This window comes from Oncorhynchus gorbuscha, linkage group LG23 (genome assembly GCF_021184085.1).
Source record: "Oncorhynchus gorbuscha isolate QuinsamMale2020 ecotype Even-year linkage group LG23, OgorEven_v1.0, whole genome shotgun sequence".
Lineage (NCBI taxonomy): Eukaryota > Metazoa > Chordata > Actinopteri > Salmoniformes > Salmonidae > Oncorhynchus > Oncorhynchus gorbuscha.
The window spans coordinates 32,218,083-32,237,264 of record NC_060195.1 but is presented as its reverse complement, the minus strand read 5'-3'; the positions used below and the strand labels follow the sequence as shown (position 1 = coordinate 32,237,264).

The 19,182-nt window shown below is 43.2% G+C and overlaps 1 protein-coding gene across 1 annotated transcript in view; it reads left to right on the top strand.

The window, feature by feature from the left end:
- LOC124010988 (diacylglycerol kinase theta-like) overlaps positions 1-18,553 on the top strand; it is a 35,402-nt gene extending 16,849 nt beyond the window's left edge. Inside the window, exons 5-23 of the mRNA XM_046323867.1 lie at positions 1,598-1,723; positions 1,804-1,957; positions 6,144-6,218; positions 9,079-9,179; positions 9,945-10,159; positions 10,339-10,429; positions 10,631-10,685; positions 10,831-10,892; positions 11,064-11,214; positions 11,406-11,444; positions 12,007-12,122; positions 12,255-12,406; positions 12,875-13,023; positions 13,145-13,323; positions 13,800-13,900; positions 14,346-14,492; positions 14,699-14,810; positions 15,013-15,165; positions 15,304-18,553. Of these exons, the coding sequence (XP_046179823.1) occupies positions 1,598-1,723; positions 1,804-1,957; positions 6,144-6,218; positions 9,079-9,179; positions 9,945-10,159; positions 10,339-10,429; positions 10,631-10,685; positions 10,831-10,892; positions 11,064-11,214; positions 11,406-11,444; positions 12,007-12,122; positions 12,255-12,406; positions 12,875-13,023; positions 13,145-13,323; positions 13,800-13,900; positions 14,346-14,492; positions 14,699-14,810; positions 15,013-15,165; positions 15,304-15,405 (2,280 nt within the window). The 3' untranslated portion in view covers positions 15,406-18,553. The remainder of the gene's footprint in view (positions 1-1,597; positions 1,724-1,803; positions 1,958-6,143; positions 6,219-9,078; positions 9,180-9,944; positions 10,160-10,338; positions 10,430-10,630; positions 10,686-10,830; positions 10,893-11,063; positions 11,215-11,405; positions 11,445-12,006; positions 12,123-12,254; positions 12,407-12,874; positions 13,024-13,144; positions 13,324-13,799; positions 13,901-14,345; positions 14,493-14,698; positions 14,811-15,012; positions 15,166-15,303) is intronic.
- The last annotated feature ends 629 nt before the right edge of the window (positions 18,554-19,182 follow it).

Here is a 19,182-nt window from a genome sequence, read left to right as displayed (position 1 = left end):
CGTTGATGCGAGCTCTCTTCCACGAGCCCGGTGACGAAGATCTACCCGTCGTTCTATGCGGATGGCGAGAGCAATCAAAGAATCCACATCTGATGGAACCTCCCGGGAGAGAATCTCATCCTTAACCACTGCGTGGAGTCCCTCCAGAAAACGAGCGAGCAGCGCCGGCTCGTTTTTCACTAGAGGCAGCAAGAGTGCGAAACTCAATGGAATAATCCGTTATGGACCGTTCACCTTGGCATAAGGAAGCCAGGGCCCTAGAAGCCTCCCCACCAAAAACTGAACGGTCAAAAACCCGAATCATCTCCTCTTTAAAGTTCTGGAATTTGTTAGAGCAATCAGCCCTTGCCTCCCAGATAGCTGTGCCCCATTCTCGAGCCCGGCCAGTAAGGAGTGAAATGACGTAAGCAACCCGAGCTCTCTCTCTAGAGTATGTGTTGGGTTGGAGAGAGAACACAATCTCACACTGCGTGAGAAAGGAGCGGCACTCAGTGGGCTGCCCGGAGTAGCAAGGTGGGTTATTAACCCTAGGTTCTTCGGCAGGCCAGGAAGTAACAGGTGGCACGAGACGTAGACTCTGGAACTGTCCAGAGAGGTCGGAAACCTGAGCAGCCAGGTTTTCCACGGCCTGGCGAGCAGCAGACAATTCCTGCTCGTGTCTGCCGAGCATGGCTCCTTGGATCTTGACGGCAGTGTAAACAGCGTCTGAAGTCGCTGGGTCCATTCTTTGGTCGGTTCCTTCTGTTATGCAGGTGAAGGAGGACCCAAACGCGACTTAACAGAAACAGAGTTTATTAATGCTCAAAACCGAATAACTGAAATCCTCTAGATAGTAGAGGGGAAAACAACTGAGAAGCGGCCACAGACTGCAGGTAATGGTAGGCGCAGGCCGTAGTCAACTGAGACACCTGCTCACACGCAGCGTCTGAAGAAGGCACAAAACACGACAGGACAGGGTGATACACAATCACGGCAAAAAACACGACAGGACAGGGCGAAACGCAATTACAGCATGGAATACAGTTCAACGGCACAGGAACGGATCACAAAGGAATAAATAGGGAGTCTAATCAGGGGAAAGGATCGGGAACAGGTGTGGGAAGACTAAATGATGATTAGGGGAATAGGAACAGCTGGGAGCAGGAACGGAACGACAGAGAGAAGAGAGAGCGAGAGAGTGAGAGAGGGAGGGGGAGAGAGAGGGATAGGAGGGAAAGAACCAAATAAGACCAGCAGAGGGAAACGAATAGCATGGGGAGCACAGGGACAAGACATGATAATAAATGACAAACATGACAAGAGCAAGGGTAGCACTTTTGAGGCAGAATTTAAGTTACAGATTGTAGCTTTAACACTGATAACCTGCCTCGGTCAGGGGAAGGATCATCTTGAGCCAAAGAGCTCCATGAGCAAGCACACTGAAACGATGTGAGAGAAATTACTGCTGTGCTGAGCAATATCAAATGTTTGGTCCAGCCAGTTCTACATTAAAGCAAATCCAGCAGGATAATGAGTGTATTCCGATGTGGTGACTAATTCACTTATTGCTTTTTCAACCACCTCTCTCTCCGTCTCCTTTTCTCTCTTCTTGTCCTAGGATACCCTTCACCACCACTGGCGGGAGGGAAACATCCCCTCAGGTGCACGCTGTGAGGTCTGCCGACGCACCTGTGGCTCCTCGGACGTCCTGGCGGGGATGCGGTGCGAGTGGTGTGGTATGACGGTAAGCCTCAAAACGACACGAAATGTACCGCCACTAAAGAACAACTATAGTTAATAATGCGTTTGTTTCATCCTTTGCAGACACACGCTGCCTGTTATGTCATTGTGCCTCCAGAGTGTGGCCTAGGACGTCTACGTAGCATGCTCCTTCACCCCGCTTGCGTGCGAATGTGCTCGCGGAACTTCAGCAAGATGCACTGCTACCGCATCTCTGAGAGCTGCCAGAATGACCTGGGTAAGCTGGTGGTCTCCACCAATGTTCCCTCTAAGCTGCGAACTTCACCCAACGTTGTAGATCAGTGGTCACCAACCGGTCCATCTCCAAGGCCTTCCTAGTTGATCGGAAAACATTTCTGTGGAAGAAAAAAAAACAACGATAGGCTGTTGGCGGTAGGTGCATGTGATTCAGCTACACTGGGCTCCGGGTAGGCGAACTGTTGCCATTTTGAACCTTTTGTGTGTCTGAAGGTACAAATTCTGCCTTCCCGACGTGCCTGAAGAGCAAATCAAGTACTCTACAGGCCTACCGCTAGACAATCGGATGGCTCAGATTACTGTGTCTGCAGTAACGTAGCAGGCATAGCTGGGGTGGCAGGTAGCCTAGTGGTTAGAGCGTTGGGCCAGTAACCGAAAGGTTGCTGGATCAAATCCCTGAGCTGATTAGGTAAAAATCTGTTGTTTTGCCCTGAACAAGACAGTTAACCCACTGCCCCAGTTAACCTGGTAGGCCGTCATTGTAAATAAGAATTTGCTCTTAACTGACCTGCCTAGTTAAATAAATAAATACAAATTAAAAAGCTACAGCAAAGTTCATACTGTGAGATTTCAAAATGTTTAAAACCATGACTAGAGAGAGACTGTCAATGAATACAGCAAAGAGCTGCTGGTTTTATGAGTGAGTTCATGTTTAAGTTCTTACTCAGCACTGTCAACACTTTGTATTCAACACTTTTACAAACCATAAAATGCACGTTCTTCCTATTTCCACTCAGCTCTACAACAAGCACTGCAGCAGTAATGAATGAGTAGGAAAGTGGCTTGCATTGTTATTATTATTCGTGGTTTGGGTGTTTTTTAATATCAAGAAATATTTCACTTTCTCTGTTCATAAGAGCAACAACATGAATTTGTGCATGAAGCAGAAATAATGCGGTCCGACTCGAGTTTCGGTGTCCCTTTTTTGTCAGTGTCAGTGGAGGAACCTCAGTCTGCTGCTCTCTCCCTCCACTGAGACTGACTATCAGATGCAGGCACCATCAGCCCAGTAAAATAGAAAGCTAATTATTTAAATGTATGCTCACTCAGCTGTGCTTCACAAGTAATGCAAGAACTGATCTATTACCGGTGTGATCATACAGCCTACCTCAAATTGTTTAATATACATTTTTAAAAACAATGCATTGGCAAAGCCCATATGTGGTGTTAATGTATTAGGCCTATAGCTTACTGCACAAACCTCGTTGCTACAGTACTGTTTTTAATTGGTTAATGTTGCGTAGGCTTACATTTTTTAAAGTCATGTTAAAAAACAATCTGAGTGGTCGATCTCGGCTTGCGTTTTGACTCATAAAAGGTTGGTGGCCACTGTTCTAGAGTTTTCCCTGCTGACACTATCAGCGTTTTCCTTTATTGTGGCAATTGTGATCGACTCAACGCAATATTAGCAGCTTTCAATGCAACATACCGAAACAAAACAAACTATGCAAGACATTTTGCATAGTTCTATAAGAGCACAAAATGTGTAAATCTCTAGCCTCCTTTAAAGCGAGTCAGGTGAAGAGATTTTTGTTTGTCTTAAAGGGGTAGTGTTGTATTTTTAAGACAGACAGGCTTGAATAAGCAAAGGAGTTAATAGGCAGAGGGTAGCATCATTTGTCTGATTCTCTGTAATAATTGTATGGGAATTAATGATGCATTTTATTTTGTAAAGTGGTTTCTTGCATCACACAACACAACAAAATGTTCAGTCATCTCATTTTCTCTATTGTTACGATAGTAGGCCACTCTGGTAGGCCTACATTATGACCAAATAGCCACAGTAGCCTACTGAACCACTGTTAAAACTGTAACTTAAAGCAGGTACAACCTCAGTGTTAACAGTAAACGCGCGCTGGAAGTTGCACAGAATTTTCACAACATTCAACTTTGAGCTCAGCAGACCTGAAATTTGCTCAGTGCAGAATTTTTTTTGAGGGAACATTGGTCTCCACCGTCCATTAACCATCCCCACCCCCATACCCAAAGCCACATCCTCTAAGCAACTGTTTCACACTCAGACATTACCATTCAAACAAATATAGACAGTGTGCACACAAAATATACACATTGGAAAGCAAATTAAGAAAGTAATAAGATATACAGTGCATTTAGAAAGTATTAAGACCCCTTGACTTTTTCCACATGTTGTTACATTACAGCCTTATTAAATAAATAAACAATTCCTCATCAATCTACACACAATACCCAATAACAACAAAGCAAAAACAGGTATTTCGAAAGTTTTGAAAATTAATTTAAAATAAAAACAGATACCTTTTTACATAAGTATTCAGACCATTTGCTATGAGACTCAAAATTGAATCCTGTTTCCATTGATCATCCTTGAGATGTTTCTACAACTTGGATTCCACCTGTGGTATATTCAATTGATTGGACATGATTTGGAAAGGCACACACTTGTCTATATAAGGTCCCACAGTTGACAGTGCATGTCAGAGCAAAAACCAAGCCATGAGGTCGAAGGAATTATCTGTAGAACTCCGAGACAGGATTGTGTTGAGGCACAGACCTGGCAAAGGGTACCAAAGCATTTCTGCAGCATTGAAGGTCCCAAAGAACACATAGGCCTCCGTCATTCTTAAATGAAAGAAGTTTGGAATCCCCAAGACTCTTCCAAGAGCTGGCTGCCCGGCCAAACTGAGCAATCGAGGGAGAAGGGCCACGGTCAGGGAGGTCACCAAGAAACCGATGGTCACTCTGACTGAGCTCCAGAGTTCCTCTTTGGAGATGGGAAAATCTTACAGAAGGATAACCATCTCTGCAGCACTCCACCAATCAGGCCTTTATGGTAGAGTGGCCAGACGGAAGCCACGCATCAATAAAAGTGCAAAGGGATACCTAGTCAACTGAATGCTTCTTCCACATTTAACCCAACCCCTCTGAATCAGAGAGGTGCGGGGGGCTGCCATAATCGACATCCACGTCTTCGGAGCCCGGGGAACAGTGTGGTAACTGCCTTGCTCTGGGGCAGAATGACAGATTCTTACTTTGTCAGCTCTGGGATTCGATCCAGCAACCTTTTGGTTGGCACCTAAAGACTCTCAGACCATGCAAAACAAGATTCTCTGGTCTGATAAAACCAAGCTTGAACTCTTTAGCCTGAATGCCAAGAATCACGTCTGGAGGAAACCTGGCACCATCCCTACAGTGAAGCATGGTGATGGCAGCATCATGCTGTGGGGATGTTTTTTTCGCGGCAGGGACTGGGAGAATAGTCAGGATCGAGCGAAAGATGAACGAAGCAAAGCACAGAGAGATCCCCAGTCTGAGCAGGTTATGGTTCACCTTCCAACAGGACAGCGACCCTAGGAACAAAGCCAAGACTACGTAGGAGTGGCTTTGGAACAAGTCTCTGAATGTGTTTGAGAGGCCCAGCCAGAGCCCGGACTTGAACCCGATTTCTGGAGAGACCTGAAAATAGCTGTGCAGCGACGATCCCCATCCAACCTGACAGAGCTTGAGAGGATCTGCAGAGAAGAATCTCCAAATACAGTTCTGCCAAGCTTGTAGCGTCATACCCAACAAGACTCGACCGAGGCTGTAATCTCTGCCAAAAGTGCTTCAATAAATATATCTGAGTAAAGGGTCTGATCACTTATGTAAATGTGATATTTCAGTTGTATTTTTTGTTGTTGTAAATTTGCAACCATTTCTGTGTTTGCTTTGTCATTATGGGGTAGTGTGTGTAGATTGATGAGGGGAGAAAAAACAATTGAATCCATTTTAGAATAAGGCTGTAATGTAACAATGTAGAAAAAGTCAAGGTGTCTGAATACTTTCCAAAGGCACTGTAACTGAATGGCTGAGTTTCCGCTCTGAAAATGTGAGACCTAGGCCTAATTCATTCTCTGACAATACCACACAGTCAACTTTTCAGTCCCTTTATAAACATTCTGACTTCTAGGCTGTTAGGAATGACGTCTGTCTATGAGCAAGTGTCAACTTGACGTTGTCTCTTGTTCTAGGTCAGACAAGATGTCATTTGTCAAGCAAGATGAGCAACGATAAACTGTGCTTGACTTTGAAATTTAAAAAGCATTCCATGTTTCACACGTGTGTAAACTATGTGGGAAAAGAAATGCAACGTTCATTCTATTTCCTCATTGTTTGCCTTCACTTACCTAACACTTTTGCTTCATCAGATAACCTGGACGAAGTTGACACCCAGATTCCAGCAACTACAAAGGAGAGCCAGCCGGCAACCACAGCGGATTCAGGTAGAGAGAGGATAAGTTGTCACGTGTATTTGGCCAGTAATGTTTCCCTGTGATCAGTGAAGTCACATCAAAACCGATACAATTATTCCCATGTTTCAACTATATAAGAGTCCCTAACGTTTCTGTAAGAAGTTACAGAACCAGTCAACAGTTTGGACAAACCTACAGTTGAAGTCGTAAGTTTACATACACCTGAGCCAAGTACATTTAAACTCAGTTTTTCACAATTCCTGACATTTAATCCAAGTAGAAATTCCCTGTCTTAGGTCAGTTAGGATCACCAGTTTATTTTAAGAATGTGAAATGTCAGAATAATAGTGGAGATAATTATTTCTTTCAGCTTTTCTTTCTTTCATCACATTCCCAGTGGGTCAGAAGTTTACATACACTGAATTAGTATTTGGTAGCATTGCCTTTAAAGTGTTTAACTTGGGTCAAACGTTTCGAGTAGCCTTCCACAAGCTTCCCACAATAGGTTGGGTGAATTTTGGCCCGTTCCTCCTAACAGAGCTGGTGTAACTGAGTCAGGTTTGTAGGCCCCCTTGCTCGCACATGCTTTTTCAGTTCTGCCCACTAATTGTCTATAGGATTGAGGGCTTTGTGATGGCCACTCCAATACCTCAACTTTGTTGTCCTTAAGCCATTTTGCCACAACTTTTGGAAGTGTGCTTGGGGTCATTGTCCATTTGGGAGACCCATTTGCGACCAAGCTTTAACTTCCTGACTGATGTCTTGATATGTTGCTTCAATATATCCACATAATTTTCCTCCCTCATGATGCCATCTATTTTGTGAAGTGCACCAGTCCCTCCTGCAACAAAGGACCCCCACAACATGATGCTGCCACCCCTGTGCTTCACGGTTGGGAAGATATTCTTCGGCTTGCAAGCCTCCCCCTTTTTCCTCTAAACATAATGATGGTCATTATGGCCAAACAGTTCTATTTTTGTTTCATCGGACCAGAGGACATTTCTCAAAAAAGTATGATCTTTGTCCCCATGTGCAGTTGCAAAACGTAGTCTGGCTTTTTTATGGATGAACCAGACTTGTGGAGGTCTTCAATTTGTTTTCTGAGGTCTTGCCTGATTTTTTTTCATTTTTCCATGATGTCAAGCAAAGAGGCACTGAGTTTGAAGGTAGGCCTTGAAATACATCCACAGGTCGACCTCTAACAGGAGCTTCTAAAGCCATGACATAATTTTCTTGAATTTTACAAGCTGTTTAAAGGCACAGTAAACTTAGTGTACTTCTGCCCCACTGGAACTGTAATACAGTGAATTATAAGTGAAATAATCTGTCTGTACACAATTGTTGGAAAAATTACTTGTGTCATGCACAAATTAGATGTCCTAACCGACTTGCCAGAGCTATAGTTTGTTAACAAGAAATTTGTAGAGTGGTTGAAAAACAAGATTCAATGACTCCAACCTAAGTGTATGTAAACTTCCGACTTCAACTGTACTCATTCCATGGTTTTTCTATATTTTTACTATTTTCTACATTGCAGAATAATAGTGAAGACATCAAAACTATGAAATAACACATGGAATCATGTAGTAAGCAAAAAAGTGTTAAACAAATCTAAATATATTTTAGATTCTTGGAAGTTGCCACCCTTTGCCTTGGTAGCATTTTTGCACACTCTTGGCATTCTCTCAACCAGCTTCATGAGGTATTCACCTGGAATGTATTTCAATTAACATGTGTGCCTTGTTAGAAGTTAATTTGTGGAATTTCTTTCCTTCTTAATGCGTTTGAGCCAATCAGTTGTTTTGTGACAAGGTAGGGATGGTATATAGCTGTATTTGGTCAAATACTAAGTCTATTTTATGACAAGAACAGCTCAGCTCAAATAAGCAAAGAGAAATGACAGTCCATCATTACTTTAAGACATGAAGTTTCTTCAAGTGTAGTCGCAAAAACCATCAAGTGCTATGATGAAACTGGCTCTCATGAGGACCGCCACAGGAAAGGAAGACCCAGAGTTACCTCTGCTGCAGAGGAGACGTTCATTAGAGTTACCAACCTCAGTAAGTACAGTCCAAATAAATGTTTCACACAGTTCAAGTAGCAGACACAGTAGCAGAGACTGCGTGAATCAGACCTTCATGGTCGAATTGCTGCAAAGAAACCACTACTAAAGGACACCAATAATAAGAAGAGACTTGCTTGGGCCAAAAATATGAGCAATGGACATTAGACCAGTAAAAATCTGTCCTTTGGTCTGATGAGTCCAAATTTGAGATTTTTGGTTCCAACTGCTGTGTAAAGGCTATTTGACCAAGAAGGAGAGTGATGGAGTGCTGCATCAGATTACCTGCTCTCCACAATCACCCGACCTCAACCCAATTGAGATGGTTTGGGATGAGTTGGACCACAGAGCAAAGGAAAAGCAGCAAACAAGTGCTCAGCATATGTCGGAAGTCCTTCAAGTTTGTTGTATAAGCATTCCAGGTGAAGCTGGTTGAGAGAATACCAAGAGTGCAAAGCTGTCATCAAGGCAAAGGGTGGCTACTTTGAAGAATCTAAAATCTATTCTGATTTGCTTACTACATGATTCCATATGTATTATTTCATAGTATTTCATGTCTTCACTATTATTCTACAATTTAAAAAATAGTACAAATAAAGAAAAACCCTTGAATGAGTAGGTGTGTCCAAATGTTTGACTGGTACTGTATTTTGTGTTGCTTTAACGGTGTGTGCTATTTGGAGCATGACACTGAGCTAACGGGTCCTAACGCTCCCAATGTTCAGCATTTGCTAATGTTTAGTAGTCTATCCTAATCCTAATAATACAGGTCCATACATGTAGAATTTCCCACGTTTGTCTAAAGAGTGTTTTTTTTGCAAACTTCAGGGAAGCAGGTTCTCAAGGTGTTTGATGGGGACGATGCAGTCAAGCGCAGCCACTTCCGCTTGGTCTCCATTCCTCGGATAACCAAGAATGAGGAAGTGGTGGTGAGATTCTCCCCATTCCCTAACACTGGATTAACACGGGATTATTTCCACTTTTTTCTGGCATCAAGTGATTCATTATTTTTAGAGTGCATTTATTTTCTCCCACCACTCCTTCCTGGATTTTTGCTGTGTATGTAGCCTTTAGCCCTGCTCTGTCACACCTGATTCAAGGTCCTGATGTTCAGCTGGTCAGCAGTGGTGTTAAGTAAAAATACATTCAAGTATTACTTAAGTCGTTTTTTTCTTCATATCTGTACTTTACTATTTATAATTTTGACAACATTTACTTCACTACAATCCAAATGAAATGAATGTACTTTTCACGCCTGTATCAAGAGAACATCCCTGGTCATCCCCACGGCCTCTTAACTGGCGGACTCACTCAATCTTCATTTGTAAATGAGATCTGAGTATTGAAATGTGCCCCTGGCTATCTGTGTCTGGTTTGCTTAATTTGAAATGATTTCTACTTTTACTTTTGATACTTATGTATATTTTAGCAATTAGCTTTCGCTACTTAAGTATATAGCAAATACTTTTAGACTTGTACTCAAGTAGTATTTTAATGGGTCACTTTCACTTTTCCTTGAGTTGTTTTCTATTAAGGTATCTTTACTTTACTGACAATTGGGTACTTTTTCCACCACTGACTATGCAAATTGTTTAAGTACTACTGGTCGTTAGAATCAGGTCAGGTGTGTCAAAGCCTGCACTCCCAGTAGGTCTCTCCAGGAGTATGATCACTGATCTAATCCCTGTCTGCAGGAGTCAGCGTTGAGGACCTTCTACATCCCAGATGACTCGCTGGACTACGAGCTCCAAGACAACGGCCAGCAGGCTCTACACAGCAATGACATCCTCAACCGTAACGGCACCCCTGACGAAAAGGCCATCTTTAAGGAGAATGTGCCTGAGGCGTGGCTTCTAAGGGCCAAACCCCAGGACACAGAGGTCCTCAAGGTTTATGCGGGCTGGCTCAAGTGAGTACTGCAGGGGGACAATACTTAGTAATTGGGCAAATCTCAAATGACTATTCCCTAAAAGTGCATTCCTTTTTGAACAATCCTTTGCTGATGCCTAATGAGTTGTTCCCATGGTAAAAGTTGCCCTTATACCATACCTCTATCTCCCATCTCTACTAACCTGGCTCTGTTTACAGGGTTGGTGTGGCGTACATATCCATCTCCATCTCCAAGAACAGCACAGTGGATTCTGTCATTAAGGAGGTCCTCACTCAACTGGGAAGACAGGTACAGCTTACCAGCAGGTCTCCAACATAACACACCCAGTCCACCTTAACTGCAGCTTGGCACATACCTTGGCACTAGTATTGTTCACAGAAATTGCAATTAATGGTTGTACTAGAGACTCCATTGCTCTGACTGTATAAACGTATCTGTTAATGACAACTCTCGTTCAATACTGTTGTTTGGTGATGCTCTTTTCTCCAGGACGAAGACCCATCCAGCTTCAGCCTTGTGGAGGTTTACATGGGCAGTAAGCAAGGTCAGGAAACAGGGAGGTGGCAGACCTATACACCAAGGCTGGGTTTTTACATAGCAAGTGTCATACTCTGTTTATTATATGCCTTCATTACTGTATCTTATCAAAGTTGACTGACGGGGTGTGTTATTTCTCTCTCTACATTCAGTTCAGAGACAAGGGCTGACAGGCCAGGAGCTGCTACTGTACAAACTGCAGGAGATAAGGAAGGTATGAGGAACTTCAACCTGACATTTAAGTTTATGGGCGATCGGGTGTGCATAACGTAACAAAATGTGGAAAAGGTCAAGGGGTCTGAATACTTTCCTAATGCACTGTATGTGTGTGTAGGTGTTTATGAACAGGCGTGTGTGTTTATCTTTGTCTTTTTGTTTCTGACAGATCTCCCTAAGGCAGATGAACCAGACCCGTTTCTACATAGTGGAGAGCAGGAAGCAAGTTGTGCAGGTCAACCTGCTGCTGGAGGGACTGCCTGTACAACTGAGCAAGGAGGAATATACCAACCTGCTACAGGAGCACTTAGCTATCAAAAGTGAGTCTACACACATCGCATCACCATGCTGCTCCTTTTCTATAATTAAAACGGATGGAATCCCACGGTATTCAGTGTTGTTCCGCTTTACCCCAGAAATCCTCCTGAACATTTCCCTTGAAATAGACTATAGTTGATTGAAATGTGATTAAGACTGTTGTTAACTAACTAGATTTGAATCTGCTCCTTAGGTCATTTGGTCACCATCACACATGTTTACGGGAGCCAAGGTGGGTATGTCGCCATGGAAACAGCCAGTGGAGCACCACCTTCCCTTTTCCACCCCCCCTCCATCTCATCCCACTCTTTTCTCCCCACAATCCCCTCCCTGTCCCCCTCCCTGTGCCCTCATTCCACATAATCCCCATTCAGGACACACAGGCTTTAGTTGGCTCTGAAACAGACGGTCTGTTCTGGGCTGTGTGTCCCTGCTTGACACTGCTCAAGTCGCTCCTCTGTTGCCGCAGGCCACTGCAGCAGGGTCCTGCCCCATTCAGTGTTACATAAGCCTCTTTCTTACTGACTGAGTGTCCCACTGCAGCTGCCACTTCCCTAGAGCTAAATGGGCCATTTATATCAAGCCTGCTGTATGGCCCACAGCCATTTATCTTGCAATATCTTTATTATAATAAACTATTTATTTGTGGAGAATGTTTGGTGCAATACATCCAAAGTACTAAATGTCATTATAACATTGAATGTGTGCCAGTCTGGGCTATATGAGATGTCATATTTACAGTGCTTGTTATAGAACATCACATCCTGAGGTTTGCTTGTCTGTCTGAGTTGTAGGTGCAGTAGTGGTGCAGATATCGTGCTTCTCTGAGGCTGAGAGGATCTACATGTTAGCCAAAGACACGTCTGTCAGCAACCAGCAGCTGACCTCCCTAGTCATACCAGAGATCATGGTAATGCTGCATCAATGTGAAGTAAACAATCCCAGATCCCAATTGAATGTGTCATTTACATGACCAGACCTTTTTAAAGGAGCTGGCTTGCTTTACTCCATTGACTATGCTGCTGTTGTAACTCCCCTGCAGCACAACAAGTTGCCCAAAGGTGGCTCGCCCCTACTGGTGTTTGTCAACCCCAAGAGCGGTGGGCTGAAGGGCCAAGAGCTTCTTTACGGCTTCCGGAAGCTTCTCAACCCCCACCAAGTGTTTGACATGACCAACGGGGGACCGTTGCCTGGGTGAGACAAGTGGTGGTTAGCCTCATTCAGCAGTGTGATGTGAGAGCTGTTGTGTTTGTAGAAGGGGGTCTGTATTGTGCAATGTTTTTTCCACAAGGTCTTTGGAAGGAGTTTTTTTCTACTATGTATGTTTGTTAGCCATGACACGGACACAAAGAAATTAGCCAACCAGCGAATACATGATTGACTTTAAATATATATGTTGTAGAAAATAATAGAAACATTGTTATTTATGTAAGAGATATATCTAACTAGCTTACTAGGCTATAATTCTAACCAATGAAAGAGATAGATATATCTAACTAGCTTACTAGGCTATAATTCTAACCAATGAAATAGAGAGATATATCTAACTAGCTTACTAGGCTATAATTCTAACCAATGAAATAGATAGATATATCTAACTAGCTTACTAGGCTATAATTTTAACCATTGAACCATTATGTTCTTTTTTTCTATCCTCCACAGACTGCACACGTTTAGAGAGGTACCCCGCTTCCGGGTTTTGGTGTGTGGGGGAGATGGGACGGTGGGCTGGGTCCTGGGGGTCCTGGAGGCCATCCGACACAAGCTGGTCTGTCCTGAGCCCCCCATTGGTATTGTCCCACTGGGCACAGGTGAGAGGACACACCCTTCTCTTCTGATCACTGTAGTGTGCGTAAGTTAGCTTTAATCAGCATATATCAGCAGTTGAACTCCCCCCCCCCAATATCTTCTCCCCCCAATGCCTTCCATCAGGTAATGACCTGGCGCGGATCCTGCGCTGGGGGGCGGGCTACAGCGGAGAGGACCCCCACCACATCCTTGTGTCTGTAGACGAGGCGGAGGAGGTGCAGATGGACCGCTGGACCATCCTGCTGGATGCACAGGAAGTCACAGAGGACGGCAAGGAGAACGGCTTCCTGGAACCACCAAAGGTACAATCAGATGAATGCAGATATAACAATGGCAATAGTTATAATTTGAATCATAACTATAATGCCAAGAGATCTTGGTCCCTAGCTGTGTGTTACCGCTTTCCATGTCTGTTTTCTGTAACTTGTGAGGTGTGGAAACACTTTGTTGCTTTTATGAATTTTGTCCTGCTGCTTTTTGTTCTATGTTGCTCTGTCTGTATGCTACATCTTGCTTGTCCTATGTTGCTCTGTCTGTATGCTATGTCTTGCTTGTCCTATGTTGCTATTGTCTATATTGTAATTGTTTTTAATAACCTGCCCAGGGACTGCGGTTGAAAATTAGCCGGCTGGCTAAAACCAACACTTTTACTGAAACGTTGATTAATGTGCACTGTCCCTGTAGAAAATAAAATAAACTCAACTCAATCTATTCAGTTGATGCATGGGCACGCTGGTCGTCCTGGTCATTCATTTACTAGTGGTCTCCCTTGTTGCAGATAGTGCAGATGAACAATTATTTTGGTCTGGGCATCGATGCTGAGCTCAGTTTGGACTTCCACCATGCCCGTGAAGAAGAACCAGGAAAGTTCAACAGCAGGTAGGAGACCACCTCCAGTAAGAAGCTGCTTTAAAATGTCTCAAAAAAGACAACATCCCCAAAACGACTTATCCTTGGTGTGTGTGTGTGTGTGTGTGTGTGTGTGTGTGTGTGTGTGTGTGTGTGTGTGTGTGTGTGTGTGTGTGTGTGTGTGTGTGTGTGTGTGTGTGTGTGTGTGTGTGTGTGTGTGTGTGTGTGTGTGTGTGTGTGTGTGTGTGTGTGTGTGTGTGCGTGCGTGCGTGCGTGTGCGTGTGCGTGTGTAGCAGTGGAGGCTGCTGAGGGAGGACGGTTTATAATAATGATTGGAACGAAGCTAATAGAATAGCATTAAACACATGGAAACCATGTTTGATGTATTTGATACCATTCCACTAATACTGCTCCAGCCATTACCACTAGCCCATCCTCCCCAATTAAGGTGTGACCAACCTCCTGTGGTATGTAGGTTCCATAACAAAGGTGTGTACCTGAAGGCGGGTCTGCAGAAGCTGAGCCACACACGGAACCTTCACAAGGACCTTAAACTGCAGGTGGACAAACAAGAAGTGGAACTGCCCAGCATAGAAGGCCTCATCTTCCTAAACATCCCCAGGTAGGAAATACACACAAAAACACACAGGGTTAAACTCTACACGCGGCTGAGAGTCAGACACTCATGACGTACGACATTCACTTCAAGATGCTTGCTCATGAAGAGGAATGGCCTCACACACGGTCCCCTTACTCACACAAACCTAAAAGTTCATAACGATCTGAAACACAGTCAGTACTTACAACTGCGTGTGTGTGTGTGTTCAGCTGGGGCTCTGGGGCAGACCTGTGGGGATCAGAGGGTGACTCACGCTACGGGAAACCACGCATTGACGATGGCATGCTGGAGGTGGTGGGGGTGACCGGGGTCGTGCACATGGTGAGTTCATCACCTACTGCCCTTACATACCTGTTCCCTTACTCTGTTGAGTACCATGTATGTCCTGATACCACAGAGAAGAGAGACGTCAGTGTTAAAAATGATCCCAGTGTTTCAGAACGTTTTCTCCAGTGTACAGCGTTAAAATCAGGATACCACGAATGAGGTTTGTATACAGATATATCTGTGTTGTGTGGTCCAGGGCCAGGTGCAGGGTGGCATGCGTTCTGGGATCCGCCTCGCCCAGGGCAACTACGTACGTATCACAGTGACCAAGCCCATCCCTGTGCAGGTGGATGGAGAGCCCTGGATCCAGGCCCCTGGAAATATCATCATATCTGCAGCAGGCCCAAAGGTAACAGCTTTTCCCTACTATAATGGGGCAAATAGTTACAACTTTACTGTGGTGTCCTTTACCATGGATGCAAATCTCCCATAGCTATCTATAAAGTAAAGCGCTGTTAAGCTATCGTGTCCTTGATGCTGTGTTCAGGTACGGATGCTGAGGAAGTCCAAACACAAACAGAAGAAGCAGCCTGCCAGCCTGAAAGAGAGGCGATCCGAAAGCCCTTCGTCCAGCGATGGGGGACACTGATGCCAACCCCCCCCAACACCTGCTCCTTGGTGTCACCATGTGAGCATGGTGGCCTGTTGGCTGCTCTAAACAGCTGTGGCAGGGGCCCGTGTGCCCCATAGGCTCTCAGATGGTTTGCGTAGCTAGCACTGTCATCTCCTGGAGTGTTACATTGATAAAGGAGGAGATATCACAAGCATTTAACAGTCCCTCTCATTCTCATCTTACTGCTGATCAATTTCACCTCTGTTGGGTTCGGTTGCCCCAGTTAAGATCATTCAGATCAGCTTCCTGTCTGATTTGTTAGTTTGTTTTATTTTTGCAGTCCTTCAGAGTTGGTGTGGCCTGGCATTTATCGAAGACAAATACATTGTAACAATTGGCCGTGGTATTATCTGGTACTATAGCATTTGGTACCAGGTGGTTACAATGAGTCCCCAAGAAACCGAGAGGTGTTTATGGACAACATGTAATTACTGTGTTACCGTGTAATATCAAAGTAAATACCAGACGGTAAAATAAAGTGTAATTGTTGCTTTTTTAAAGTTCAGACATCAAGCTGCTTGCTGGATTATAGTCAAATAGTCTACTACTTGACAAATGACCTACTACTTGACAAATAGGCTACTACTTGACAAATAGGCTAGTACTTCGCAAATATTCTACTACTTGACAAATAGTCTCTTACTACTTGACAAATAGTTTAGTACTTGATAAATAGTTTAGTATTTGATTTGACAAAGTACTAGTATTAATGTAAAACCACAACTTACCAAAGTAAAAATGCTTACGTGTAGTATATTAGAGTGAAAAAAAACTCACTATTTGCCTAAAACCCCACTAGCCATTCAATAACAATTCTAGGAAGTGCATGTGAGACATTGCATGTTATTTGATACGTACATGTTTCATTCAGTTGTAATACTTTGAGGAAAATCGATATTCCAAGTGGAGACTTACGACAGTAGCCTCAGAAATATGCACATCCGCACAGACAAACACACTCCCATCTTAATATTCAGTTAGTGCATACTCAAGTCTGTTGCCAAGTTCCTCCTATTGTTTATAACCTCTCTCTGTAGCAGTCACCCTCGCTGCAGAATAAGTATTCACCTCACTTAATGCCTCACAAATGTATTCCAAACATAAGTATCATTGTGTTTGAATGGAATCATAACTTGAATGTTGCACTCCATTCGTTGTTTTACATATCTCTGTTGCTGCTCATTTTTTTGTAGCTGATGGAATGAATGCAGGGACGAGACCACCAGCCAATCCTAAATATGCATTATAAACTAGAGTGACTTGTGTTGTATTTCTCCAGTCATTTGCTTGGCCTGGAGGTCATGTTTCATTCATAGTAGAGATGGTACGCCTGAGTACCTGTTCTCTTGTTGTCAGCACTTCGTCCGCATTCCTGTTGATGTAGAATTTACAAGAAATGCATTCATGAAATGACTCCTTCATTTGAAGGAGGATCTCATTTTTTACACTCCAGCACGTGATGTCGCTGGAACAGTATTTGATTGATTCTAAGTTGACTCACTTTTGTGACTTGGTGCTAGTGTGTAGCAAAACGTTTGAATCTTTCACTCCACTAGCCGTTTCAAGCCCTATTCAATCAAAACTGGGAAGCTGGTGTTGTGGTTGAGTCAGAATCTGCAGTCCTTTTATGCAGTCTGAAAGTATTTGTGAAAGCACAGTATTTCCAAGTTGCATTGACAGCTAACTGGGCTTGAATGAATAGGGTCCTAGACAGTTGGGTCCTCATGGCCCAGAAAACACAACCACTGTGGTGATTTCACCTGTGGTTCCTCATTGGCTGTGTTCCAATCATCGTAATTACTTTCTTTCCTTGTCTCTTCTCCTTCCTGAACACTAGTAAATGAAGGGCTTGAATAGGTACTCACCATATACCATAGAGACTTATGACAAGGACATGAACCCATTTTAAACTGAGGGGACACAGCTATTGTGTTGTGAAATGCATGTACCGTCAACAGCCTGTGTAAAAGAAAAAACGGGAGTAAACATAGTGATGTTTTTAGCTGTTTAGCTCTAATATGAGAATGTCCATGTGTATTCCATTTAGAGGCATAAAGTGTTTCTGTGTATAGGAGTATGTGAAGACAAGGATTGGTTTTAGATCAATAAGTATCTTTGGTATCCGTCTTTGGTGTCAGTGGTCAGCTCTGTTCTGCAGTGCTCATTGGGATAGACTGTCTTTTACAACCATTGCTGTGATGTTTTGTCACACCATAACTCCATCACCAAAAACAATCCACTCCAAAGATAATGCTCCAATAGGAATGCCCCATTCACCCCTCTTGTAAGACGGAAGAATGTCCACACCAAGGGATGATTTGAATATACATGGAAGAAGTGATGACTGATTGCTGGCAAATGCATCAGCACACAGTTTGATGGCTATCAATCATAACATTTTTGTGTTTGCCCTAAAAAAGTGCCATTATTTTAATACACTTTATTTCTCCTCAATGTTGCCGCACTGAAAACTCCATAACAGCATTGCGTCAATGCCCAAGGTACTGTTTTGTGTTGAATGTCGCTTATGTGTATATCGTAGTAAGTTTACAGCTTCTGCATCATTTGTGCCTGTTGCTGTGCGATGAACCTTCAGGCCAAAGTGTCGTTCTGTGTTGTCATTAGACCTAACCTCCACGTGGTGCCTCATTCCAGTGCTTCTAGAACCTTGGTGGTATTACCTGTGTGTCAAAGTGTTTAACATGATGTGTGGTCCTCTCCTGCTGGTGCAGTGATTGAATATCTTCATCTAGGCATTTTTAGACCATTTTGAGCTAATGTGCCTATAGATGACTTATGTTGTCAATTCTGTGTTTTTATTTGATTTGCCGTAATAAAGGTATTTTACGTTTTTACCAAGTCTAAATAGCAGTTAAAAGCTAAATGAATAAATATGTATATTTTTGCAGACAAAAGCTGTTTTTAGTTTGAACTGTAAATTGCACTACAGGGTGACGGTATTGACGGTATTGTTTTACAGATGCTTTTAGGTGTTAAGTTTGGTTACTCTGATGTTTAAAAAACTAAATCTAAAGATATATGTGAAAATAACTAAAGATATATGAAAAGATTCTGTGTAACAATTGTGTCCAGTTAAAATAAAATCAAGAAATGGGACATCTTATGTATTATTGTACCTGAGTTTTTATTGTAGTTGGGAAGTCATATCTGGGATACGGGAAGTCTGGGAATTCATGTCTGGTATACGGGAAGTCTGGGAAGTCATGTTCGTGTCGAATACTACAAGGGAGAAACGGGTTGCACTTTTTTACGGTACTGAAGTCACCAGGTATTTTACATTGCATCAAGTAGAAAATAATTTGGTACCAGATAGTAGCAAACGTATAAGTGCTAGAAAGTGAATGCCATTTCATTGTCGTGTGGCTCAGGCTTTGTTGGGCAACTGGCTGCCTGGCGAGGCCCCCTTTTCTAGGCGCACAGATCAATTAGCCCCCATAAAACTCAAACTCAGTCGGGGTCTCAACTTTGAGAGTTAGAACAGTACACAAGGTGCAATTTCAAAATGTGGTTGCGCATCAGCAGTTAGTTTCTTGTTATGTCAGTCACTGACAGTCACTCAATTAGCCAGGTCCGCTAGAAATGTTTAGCTGGCTTGACCACTTTATCAATCTATCTACATGTGTAGTAATCATGTTTCAATTACCAACCGGGGGCCCCCATTGATTTTGTTAGTCACTCTCACTCATATATTAAAAATGGCAAACATTTCTCTCCATCCCATGGCAAAATAAG